Source organism: Myodes glareolus, chromosome 6 (genome assembly GCF_982192425.1).
Source record: "Myodes glareolus chromosome 6, mMyoGla1.1, whole genome shotgun sequence".
NCBI lineage: Eukaryota > Metazoa > Chordata > Mammalia > Rodentia > Cricetidae > Myodes > Myodes glareolus.
In genome coordinates this window covers 8,891,654-8,902,739 of record NC_142031.1, presented here as the reverse complement: position 1 = coordinate 8,902,739, position 11,086 = coordinate 8,891,654, and the positions used below count along the sequence as shown (strand labels likewise).

Here is an 11,086-nt window from a genome sequence, read left to right as displayed (position 1 = left end):
CCTTCTTTTTCCCTGAGGTGTGCCCCTTCCCCAGGACCCTTCACCTCCCAAGACTCAGACTTTGCTGTAGTTCCTCTTCCCAGAGACCCCAGGCAGGGCCTAGAGATGCCAGTGGAATACAGCACAGGGTGACAGATGCCACTTCTACATGAGGCTGCAAAGGAGCTGTGTCCTCCATGACTCTTCCCTCTCCCATCGTTTCTCTCTCTTGCTCGACGCAAAGGGACCCCACTGCTTCTGGACAGAGAGGCCCAGGGAACAGGGAGCTGATGTCTCCAGGCCACTGCCAGAGGACAGCAAGGACCTGAGGCCTCAAAGGCCACAGGCCAGAGTTTGAGAAGAGACGTTCTCCTAGCAGGCTTGCAATGAGAGCAGCCTGAGTCAGTATCTCCATTCGTTGCAGCTGTGGGAGTACTAAGCCACGAACACGCAGCCGTGCAGAGCAGACTCTGCTCCTTCATGCAAAGGCTTGTTATGTAACCATTGTGAACTAGATCACTATCCACTTCCTCCCCGCTAACTCTTGCTTCATGGATGTAGTAATACTATAAAGTTGTCCCAAGTCAACTCCTGCCTTAGGAACCTGTCCCCACTGCCAACTTCTAGTTACCTGAATATTCCAACAAAGAAATGAAATATTGCCTGCCTGCCTTCCTTTCTTTTCTTTGTAAACATAGGATAAGCCTTTCTTTCTTTAAAAAAAAAAGATTTATTTTATGTACATGCGTGCTCTACTTGCATGTATGTCTGTGTGACAGAAGAGGGCATCAGAACCTATTATAAATCGTTGTGAGCCACCGTGTGGTTGCTGGGGATTGATCGCAGGACCTCTGGAAGAGCAGCAAGTGCTCTTAACTACTGAGCCATCTCAACAGCCCCCTTCCTTCCTTCCTTTGTGTTTGTGCATGTGCACACGTGGGTGGTAGGCAGAAGTTGACTTGATTACTGGCAATGTTATGTATTTTTAATTATTACTGTACCTGGGCACAGTGGTGCATACCCTTCCCCATTTTCTTCTTCCTTTCTTTTTTTTCTTTTAGTATTTTTGAGATAGGGTCTCACTATATACAGCTCTGGCTATCCTAGAACTCACTATATAGACCAGGCTGGCCTTGAACTCACAGAGATTCACCTGCCTCTGCCTCTTGAGTACTGGATTTAAAGGCATGTGCCATGATGTCCAACTGATGGTGGAGGTGTGTACCTTTAATTCCAGTACTTGGGAGGTTGAGGCAGGCAGGCAGATCTCTGTGGGTTCAGGTCCAACCTGGTCTACATAGAGCGTTTCAGGCTAACCAGGGCTACATAGTGAGATCCTGTCTCGGAATAAAATAACTTCGTGTACATGCGTGCATGCATACCACGGTGCTTGAGTGAAGGTCAGAGGACAATTCCGTGAACACAGCTCTCTCCCTCCACCTTTACGTGGTCTCCACCTTTACGTGGTCTCCACCTTTACGTGGTCTCCAGGGACCACACTCAGGTGGCCAGGCCTGTGTGGCAGGCACATTTACCTGCTTTAATGTTTGAGATAAGGTCTCTCAGTGAGCCTGGCTTTTACGTGGGTGCTGGGGACCCAAACTCAAGTCCTCATGCTTTCAAGGCAGGCATTTCACTGACTGAGATACCACTCTAGCCCTGGTCTTGTTATTTTGAAGACAGGATCTCAAAGAGCCTGGGCGAGCCTTGAACTTGGTATGTAGCTAATGACGGCCTTGAGTTCCCGACCCTGCTATCTCAGCTTCAAGGTACTAGTATCAAAGGTGGGCACCACAAGGCCCAGCAAAAGCATCGATTCCTTGTTAGCAACAGCCATTCTTAAAGTACAGGGGAGGCCAGAGGAAGACATGAAGTGCCCTGTTCTAAAACTCTGTCAGAGTACCACAAGGCAGCAGTTCTCAGCCTGTGGGTCACGACACTTTGGGGTAGAACAACCCTTTCACAGGGGTCACAGATCAGATATCCTGCAATCAGATATTTAGATTACAATTCATAACAGTAGAAAAATTACAATTATGACATAGCAATGAAATAATTTTTTTGGCGACAGGGTTTCTCTGTGTAGCCCTGACTGTCCTGGAACCTCCTCTGTAGGCCAGGCTGGCCTGGAACTTAAAGATCCATCTGTCTCTGCCTCCCAAGTGCTGGGATTAGAGTGTGTGCCACCACGTTGACTGCAATGAAATAATTTTATTGTTGGGGTCACCACAACATGAGAAACTGTATTAAAGGGTCACAGTATTAAGAATGCTGAGAACCACTGCCATAAGTCAGGGTCTCTCACTAAACCCAAAGTTGGGATTTTGTTTTTGTTGTGTTCTTGGCTAGGCAGGCAGCCAGCAAGTTCCAGGGAGCCCCATGTCTCCATCTCTCAGTACTGGGGGTACAGGAGCAGGGAGCCGTGCTCAGCTCTGTGAATAGCTGAGGGTTCAGCTTCAGGTCCTCACAACTGCACAACCAAGCATCTCTCTAGCCCCAGCCCCCCACATTTCTTTTCTTTTTATCATTCCCAGAATTAAGGCGGACTGGCTTCTGGACACCCCAAAGTGGAGCAGGACCAGAAGTATGGAAAGAAATGATGCATTGAGTTGCCTTTCATTTGGGGCTCAAATCAAAGGCTTAAGGATTGGGTCAAGTGAGTGCTGGGCTCCTCCGCCTCACAGACACAGAGCACACACAGTGTGGAATATGGTGGCACAGAGGTATGGAGAGCGCTCAGAGCATCCTTCATCCCTGCCCCTTAATGGATCCGAGAACACAGAGGCCCAGAGGATGACACTCATGTCCTCTCTGGTTCTACTCTGGAAAATTGACTTTAACCAAAGAAGATGGGCAGAACTTGAAACTGCCATCCTGGAATGTTGGTCGGAGCTTTAGCTCTCCTAGGGCCACCCGTGGACTTCAGAGGCGGCACTGGACGGGAAAGCGGCAACAGCCCTCAGAGGCCACCTGCCACAGCCGCTCCTCAAGTCTTCGCATGATTCAAAGGGCATTTCCAGGAGATTGGTCATGTGATGCACACAGCAAGGAGCCTGAGTCCCCCCAGTAGGGATGCTTGCTGAGTCCTCTTTGCTAATAATAATTCATAGCCACACAATTAAGCAGTGAGGACATCCCAGGGGCTCATCCGGAGGCGACAGTTTGGACTCAGCTCCTACGTAAGCTTGCACAGATTTCAAGTTTCAAATAGAGATTGACCAACCCAAATTGGTAGTCTACAACCTCCAGCTCACTTGCTCTTTCTTCTGGCTTAGACAATTCACCACACACACACCCAGCTATGGTGGCCACATGACAACTTCACCAGGCAGCCACAGGGTTGGCACGGCTGGGGATGGAACTAGCCAGTCTGAACAGCCATCCAATACGTGAATGCCAGGAGTGGACTGGAACACGTGGGGATGGAACTCAGATGTGCTGTTGCCCCTAGGCAGTCAGAAAGGAGAGAGCAGCAGAAAACACACGTGCCTGTCAGACACACAAAACATTCAGTGTTGAATCGTGGTAACATTGAAGCATAGAGAGCAATAAAGACTGCCTATTCACAGTCCCGAGGAGGCCACAGCAATCAAGGCCTTCATGGCTCACTTCCCTGGCTTCGGAGGTTGTAAAGGACATTATGGAGAACTGTGGAAGCCCCTTCAATCCCTTCACCTTCCCACCCACCCCCCTCTATTTCCCCTGAAGATGGAACCATTATACACGTCACACTCCGAGTCAGAACTTTTGAAACCAGCGAGGCCGAGAAAGAAAAGTGGTGGCATCCCTCGAGCCTGTGTCCGCTTGCACCTCGGATGGAGAATCGGGAGACAGGAGCACCGAGCTTCAGAGGAAGCAGGCTCTTCTGACATCCCTCGGTGTTTACACCTCCAGCTGCATTCTTGGGGCCTGTATCATGTTGGCTTCCTGGCTGACTTCAGACTCTAAAATAAAACCACTCTTTCACCTGACTGCTCACAGGGACATCTAGGGTGGGGGAGGGCTGTCTGGGGCCAGAGGTCCACCCACGAGGCCCATGAATCAGGTGTGAAGCTAGCGCCAGCATGTGTACTCCCTAGCCGGCTCGCTGGCCTCCCAGCTGCCTGTCATGTCTTCCCCTCCCGCCCTTATTTGGAGCCCCTGACAGCTGAGCTGCAAGCAGGGGGAGCTGGGTGCAGGCCAGCCGTCACTCTCTGCTTCCCTGCATGGGTCCTGTTGCCAGGGAGAAAGAATCCTGAGGCGCGCGCACGGGAAGATAACCAAGGACTCTTTTCTGCTCTTCTCACACCTTTGAAGTGGGGACCTCTTGAGGCAAATCAGCAAGAATGTGGCTCTTGCAGCCGAGGGTCCGGGGGTTGGGGGGGGCATTGGAACTGCTCAAGGCGAAGGGGCTGTGAGTAGCTCTGCTGAACTGATAACTTTAAAAGGGCATCTTCTGCTGGCTCCTCACTCTCCATCGCTTTATCACTGCAAGTGACAGAATGGGGAGGGCTCCAGCCTTCCTGCATTCTCAGAGAGCCGGGGGGCTATAAAAACGGGAGGCACTGGGCAGCTGGGAGACAGGGACGGGCAAAGGCTGAGAGAGAGAACCCGGAGAGGAGTGAGAAGAGGCGGCAAGCATCAGATCGTTCCCCGACCCACGGCAGCATGGGCTCCTTCTCCATCACCATGGGCTTCTTCCTCTTCCTTGCCTTTTGGCTTCCAGGCCATATTGGAGCAAACCCTGTGTACAGCGCAGTATCCAACACAGATCTGATGGATTTCAAGGTAGGGTCAGGAAGTGGGGCACAGACTGGGTCTCTTTGGTACCGAGTCCATTCCTCTGAGACATTACCCTTTCCCTGTGTTTGCTTTTTCCTTTGTAAAGAACCTGCTAGACCATCTGGAAGAGAAGATGCCATTAGAAGATGAGGTTGTGCCCCCACAGACCCCGAGTGAGCAGAATGATGAAGCAGGGGCAGCGCTTAGCTCTCTCCCTGAGATACCTCCCTGGACTGGGGAGGTCAACCCACCTCAGAGAGATGGGAGTATCCTCGGGCGCAGTCCCTGGGACCCCTCCGATAGAGCTGCTCTCTTGAAAAGCAAACTGAGGGCTCTGCTCGCTGCTCCTAGGAGCCTACGGAGGTCCAGCTGCTTCGGGGGTAGGATCGACAGGATTGGAGCCCAGAGTGGACTAGGATGCAACAGCTTCCGGGTAAGAGGAGCTGTGGATGGAGATGAGATGGGGGTCGGGTGGGGTCAGCAAACTATGGTCTTGTTAAGGCTCAAACCTTGCCAAGGGATACTAGCAGGGAGCATCTCTGGTAGCCGAGAGACCAGTGCAAGTGTTGATTCCTTCTGAGATTTCTGCTCCACTATGGTGGATGCTCCAGAAGTTTCGAGACAATACAACAGCTGCTACAGTTGCTGAGCCACCAGCCGGGAAATCAGAACACAAGGCCAAGCACCTCTGCACTGCCGACTGACCGGCAGCTAGTGTTCTTCTCACAGCTGTAGGGGCCTGGTGGATTTAAACAGAATGGACTAAGACTTGTTTGCCAGTTTATGACAGAGGACCATTGGGCTGGACTGCGGCTGGTGGGAAATAGCTCGTCATTGTCAAGCTGAACAGTTTAGCATAGTAAAGCCAGATCATCAGACCAAAATATTTTTCTCTTTGTAGTACCGAAGATAACAGCCAGGGAGAAAAACCAGACAGATTCGCTGGGGCTGAGTGCAGAAGACCCTAAGCCCCTGCGGTGTGTCACGAAGCTTGGTCTCATTGTCACTGAGGTGTGGCGAGCACCCTGCTGAAGCGGCTGCTTCCTGTCTTCATCCTTCACGATTGATGCTAAGTGTAGACCAGTGGTTCCAGGGGGGCCTTCCCCTCCCACCCTGCATATTAAGGTAGAGCTTCACCCCTTTTGGGAAAGCAGCCGGAAAAAAATTTTTTTGAATAAACTTCAGCACCAAGGACAGAAGCTGAGGTCTCGGTGCTTTCTTTCACTTCTGTGCCCAGTCCCTGGTTTCCCTCCTACCCTGTCCAGTCATGTCTCCCTCCCTCCCTGACTCTTCTTGGTGAGTGGGGGGGGAGGGGACTCAAGACACAGTGCTCACCATGCTCGGCCACTCACTCTGGCCTCAGTCACGGGAGGTGGAAAAGGCCACAAAGACTGAAGGTCATTTATTTTCAATTCCTGAAAAAGAACATACACTCGCCTTTTCCTGATGACGCCTGTGCTCAGTGGGCACTTTTTCTTGCGCCCGTCTCACTTTTTGGTTGTAGCCTGGGTGGTTTTAGGGAGCACTGAGAGGACCACGGATGGCTCAGGTCTTCCCTGAGCACGAGCTGCTGCAGCCCCGCGGACTACACTTTCAGTTCGGCTGAGAGTGGAGTGGAGGGCGGGTTGCACAGCTGGGCGCAGTGAAGGACGGGTTACAGGTTCAAATGCTTTGTGGCCTGCCACACCGGGGCATCTCTACCCATCATCTGTGGCTACCAGTACCAGAGATCAAACTCGGAGCCAAATGCATTTATAAAACAGCCATGACCTCCCTACCCCGGGACTGTGGCGCTTGAATTGTACACTGCACGCAGGTGAGAGCCACCAGGAGACAGTTTATTAATTTATTCATTTTTGGTCTCACTATGTAGTAGCCTTGGCTGGCCTCAAACTTGGAGATCTGCTTGCCTCTGCCTGGCTTCACTAGGACAGGACACCAGGTTTCTTTTAATCAAGGGAGGACTGTTATTTTCTCGCCTGTTTCCCTGGGCACACACCTCAGATTCTCACACCGACACCCCCTTCACCCACACACTCGCCTCCAACCTGGGATGACACCTTCCGGTGCTCCTTGCATCCTACCCATTCAAGTCTAAATGGGGACACTGCTTCTGCCCTGAAGTCCCAGGAAACAAGTGACATCACAGGTGCACCTTGTAACTCCAACAGGACACAGTTTGCTGTGTGTGTGGCCGTGAGCTTGTGTCCCAATCCGTACCGGGTACATTGTACAAAAATGGGGTGAGGAAGTCAAGTAGTAAGTGCACACATGTCGGGGGGGGGGGCGAGGTCAGAAGCAAACAGTGAGGGGCTACAGGGGAAGGAAGAACTTCAACCACTCCCAACCAAAATGCTCTAATCTGGGCCCAGCTAGGTGGCACACACCTTTAATCCCAGCAGGTGGGTAGGCAGATCTCAGTGAGCTCAAGGCCAGCCTGGTCTACAAATTAAGTTCCAGGACAGCCAGGGCTGTTACACAAAGAAACAGTGTCTTAGAAAAATCAACTAACCAAACGAGTAAACAAAAACAGAATTAAAAAACAACAACAACAACAACAAAAAACCCTCTTATCTGGATCTCAAATCAGTAGGTGAAAAACAACAAGAACAAAACCAACCAACCAACAAGAAACAGTCGCTGGGGAACAACCAAACTCATAGGACAAGTGTGAGACAGGGGAAAGCATCAGCCTGCACTTGGGAGTCCCAGTGCAAGGGAAAAGGAATGAGCTGCTGGGAGTGCCCTCCAGTGTTACGGTAACACAGGGTTGCCACGGAGTGAAGAGACACAAAGGAACACATGGGTACAAAGTGCCCTAGGACCTGGTGAAAGCCAAGGCAGGAAGGGCCTGGTGGGCGCTCTGACTGAAGGCACAGCCACAGACACTGCGAGTCTTTCTTGTAAAATAAGAGACAAGTGGACAAAGAGCAGACAGGTGCGGGAACGTGCGCGTGTGTACGTGCATTTGGACACACACACACACAGAGTGGTGAGGGCTTCCCCTCTTCCAGCTGCTATCAAGCTCCTGGCTGTTGGCTGAGTCCTACAACAAGCAGTCAGAACAGACTGTCGGCTCTTGCCCTGGTGCGCTGGCAGAGAGAAGATGGAGAGAGCAAAGGGCCAGTGTTCGCAGGTGAGTCAAACCACAGCAGTGCCAGGTGCCAGGGAAGAGCCTTGACAGGTACGGAGACAGGAAGCTACAGGGAGGGTGGGGCCAGCAGATTACCTTCTGGCTGGGCACGATGGCACATGTCCCTAATCCCACACTTGGAAAGTAGAGGACAGCTCAGGTCATCCTTCATGACAGTGAGTCTGAGGCTAGCCTGGGCTACATAGCTGTGTCACAAAGAGACTGCCTTCCTGCACCTTAACTCTCCCCTACTTGAAAGGGGAGGGAAATGAAAGCCTAGGAAGGAAGAGCGCGGTGCAGACAAGGTCTACGGAGAAGGTGCAGACATTTTATTCTGACTTCGTAAAGTTACCACAGAACTTCCTCCTTCCAAAGGGTCAAATAAAAATAGACTTTTACAAATTAAAAATGATACAGTTTATCTACACAGTGGACCCAGCTAATGTCACCACATAAACACACAGTGCAAACAGAAAGGCGGAAGCTGCAACCGGACAATCACCGAGGTCAACACTGCTGGGCTGGCTTTTCCGGAAGCTTTCTTGTCACCAAGGTCTGCATCAAACTGTCATGCGGCTGGCTGAATCAAGCTAAGTCCATCCCAGCTGGGACTGCTTAACCAAGGTCACATGCAGACAGCTCACAAAACACCAAACTCCCACAGCAGGACCAGGGAGCCACGCAATGCTCAGGTGCAGAAGGCAGGAACACTGCCTGGAGCCAACCTCAGGCAGTCCCTCAGGGGTCCCTCCGTGGAGCTGTTGTGACAAGGTGCTGTGGCACTGGGGGGCCGCTGAACTGTGGCAGGTGAGATACTGTACCACTGGTTCCAAGGGACAGCTGTGGGGGAGGGGTCCAAGGCTTACAGCTTTAGTTCACGGGTGGAGAAGCTGTCGTCTTTGGGCTTTTCTGGATAGGCAGGTTGTGGGGAGGGACACAGGGGCTAAGTGTCCTAGAGGGGCAGAGGGGCAGAGGAACATGGGCTCCAGCTCCAGGGTAGACGTATCTGCACCGTCTATTCTGGGCTACACTGGCGGTGACTCATCACACACGCAGGATGGACAGAATGCAGTGGGTCACCAGGCTGCCTTGGAAGCAAGAAGTAGTGGCCTCAGGCCCCCTGCAGGCTGCTAGTCTGCAGACCTGCAGGCCGGGAAGATGATTCTGTGGTGTGTCAAGCTTTTCTCTTGGTGTGGGCAACTGGTTTCCTTCCTGACAGAGGACACAGCAGGGCAGACACTCAAGTCAGCTGTAAAATGAAGCTGGCAGCTGGCCAGACACAACCCTACTTAGAAGGGCTATTTTCCCAACTAGTTTCAATCCCCACCCCCACCTCACAGGCCAGAGTCTGGAAAACAGATTGTTCTGATAAAAAGATAAGAAAATGGGGAAAACAGAGGGCCAGGGTCACAACCAGACGACAAGACCCAATGTCAGCCCCGACTGAGGTCATGGGACAATTTCCCACATGTTCATCAGAAGACTCTGCCAGGCCCAGAGACCCTGGTGCTAGAAGCCAGACCCTGGCACAAATGCTCTCCAGCAACTTCCATGATTTAAAAAGTATCTTAATGCACCAGGTAGTGGTAGTGCACACCTATAATCCCAGCACTCAGGAGGCAGACGCAGGTAGATCTCTGAGTTTGAGGCCAGCCTGGTATACACAGCGAGTTCCAGACAGCCAGGACTACACAGAGAAACCCTGTCTCAAAAAAACAAAAAAAAAGAGAGAGAGAGAGAGAGAAAAACAGTATCTAATGCAAATGAAAGTCCCCTGGTATCCAAGGACAGCCACCACAGGGGCCCTATGGTACAGGAAAGTGAGTTCTGATGTCCCCACCCAGATGTTCCCTGAGGTACCACCCAGAGAGGACCAGCAGCCATGAAGCACAGGAGCAAGAGCATCCACTCCCTCCCCAGGCCTGAGCCCAGCAGCTGCAAAAGCTCCTCTCCAAGTCGTCAGGAAGAGGGCTGAGCAGGGAGTGGAGTGGGAAGCCGGGAGTGAGCAGCGACCAAGACAGGCGCCTCCAGCTTCCTCCTAAGGCCGTGCCTTTGTTGGCCCTGGCTCAGGGCCGCCTGTTTGCCAGCTTGTAGAGCCATCCCGAATCCGCTAGGGCTGGGGGTAGTGGTTCTGTCGAGGGGGTTCCTCAATTTTGGTTAACTTTGGGAATGAGTCCAAGACACAGCTGGGGCTGCACCACCAGAAAGACAGAGATGAAGGTTTGGAAAGTCCCGTGGTTCAGGGAGGAATGGACTGAGAGTGGGCGGAGAGCAGGTGTAACTGGTATGGGACTACCGAATGCCTATAGTGAGGGGAGAAGGTGCTGTCCCCATGACGGGATTTAACAGTTCAAAGGCTGTTAGCTAGGGTTTTAGTGCTTCATGGGTCTGATCAGAACTGATTCTAAGGAGACCAAGCCACGGGGCGGCGAATGTAGAGCACATGCCCGCTCCCAGGAAACAGAATGAGAAGAAAGGCCAAAGGAGAGGCAGAGAGTTCTTGTGGATCTGAGCTCCCGGGCTTGATCCTATGCTTCCCTGAACACGGGAAACCATTCTCAGGCCCAGTTCCTGAACTCAGTAATGAACGTGATATGCAAATAACACCCCCAATGTTTGCCTCTGCCCACCCTTCCTAGAAGGGTCTGGGTTCTCCGAGAAACAGCAACAGAGAAGCACCAAGTGCCCACCCAGGACCCAGCCTGACGTCTCCCTGATGTCCACAGGAGCCTGGGGAAGGAGAAACGGAAAATTCTTGCTGAGAAGTTAGTAAAACTCCAACTTTCTGCTCAACACTGAAACCTCTGACCCAGTCTTCCAGGACTCCAGGCAAGTAGGTGAGCGGGAGCCTTCGTGCCAGCTGTGGGGCCAGTGTGAGCAGGCCACCTGCAGAGGCCTCTGGGAGAGTGGGCTGCTGGTAGCCAGGCTCAGCTGTCAGAGGGTCTGGTAATGCTGCCGAAGCCGGGCCAACAGAAACTCATATGTCAAGTTGTGTCGAGTGATGATCCCCACAATCTAGGAAAGGAGAAAACACCCGAGTCACCAGAGCGTACAACCACGTAAGAACATGTATGAAGAGAATGGTCCCTGCTGATGTACCCCAGGATGTAGACACAGAAAGAACTGGGGGCAGGACAGGGTTAGTGTGTCCATGGCACAGACTTCCTACTCTCAGAAGGCATGGGGACAGATGGTGCTGCACGAAAGGAAACA

At 52.1% G+C, this 11,086-nt stretch overlaps 2 protein-coding genes across 3 annotated transcripts in view; one reads left to right on the top strand and one right to left on the bottom strand.

The window, feature by feature from the left end:
- Positions 1-4,517: 4,517 nt before the first annotated feature.
- Positions 4,518-5,939, top strand: Nppa (natriuretic peptide A). The gene is made up of 3 exons (XM_048418100.3): positions 4,518-4,746; positions 4,847-5,173; positions 5,642-5,939. The coding sequence occupies exons 1-3, from the start codon at positions 4,627-4,629 to the stop codon at positions 5,651-5,653; spliced, it is 459 nt and encodes a 152-aa protein (XP_048274057.1). The 5' UTR covers positions 4,518-4,626; the 3' UTR covers positions 5,654-5,939.
- A 2,242-nt stretch (positions 5,940-8,181) lies between these two features.
- Positions 8,182-11,086, bottom strand: part of Clcn6 (Cl-/H+ antiporter 6) — a 38,276-nt gene continuing 35,371 nt past the window's right edge. For both annotated transcript variants that reach the window (XM_048461389.3, XM_048461395.3), the window contains exon 23: positions 8,182-10,888. In XM_048461389.3, the coding sequence (XP_048317346.1) occupies positions 10,808-10,888 (81 nt within the window). In that variant the 3' untranslated portion in view covers positions 8,182-10,807. The remainder of the gene's footprint in view (positions 10,889-11,086) is intronic.

Bases quoted from the DNA above. Each gene is read 5' to 3' on its own strand.
- Nppa (XM_048418100.3), top strand. From the start codon at position 4,627: ATGGGCTCCTTCTCCATCACCATGGGCTTCTTCCTCTTCCTTGCCTTT. The intron at 4,747-4,846 runs GTAGGGTCAGGA...TCCTTTGTAAAG, and splicing joins CAGATCTGATGGATTTCAAG to AACCTGCTAGACCATCTGGA.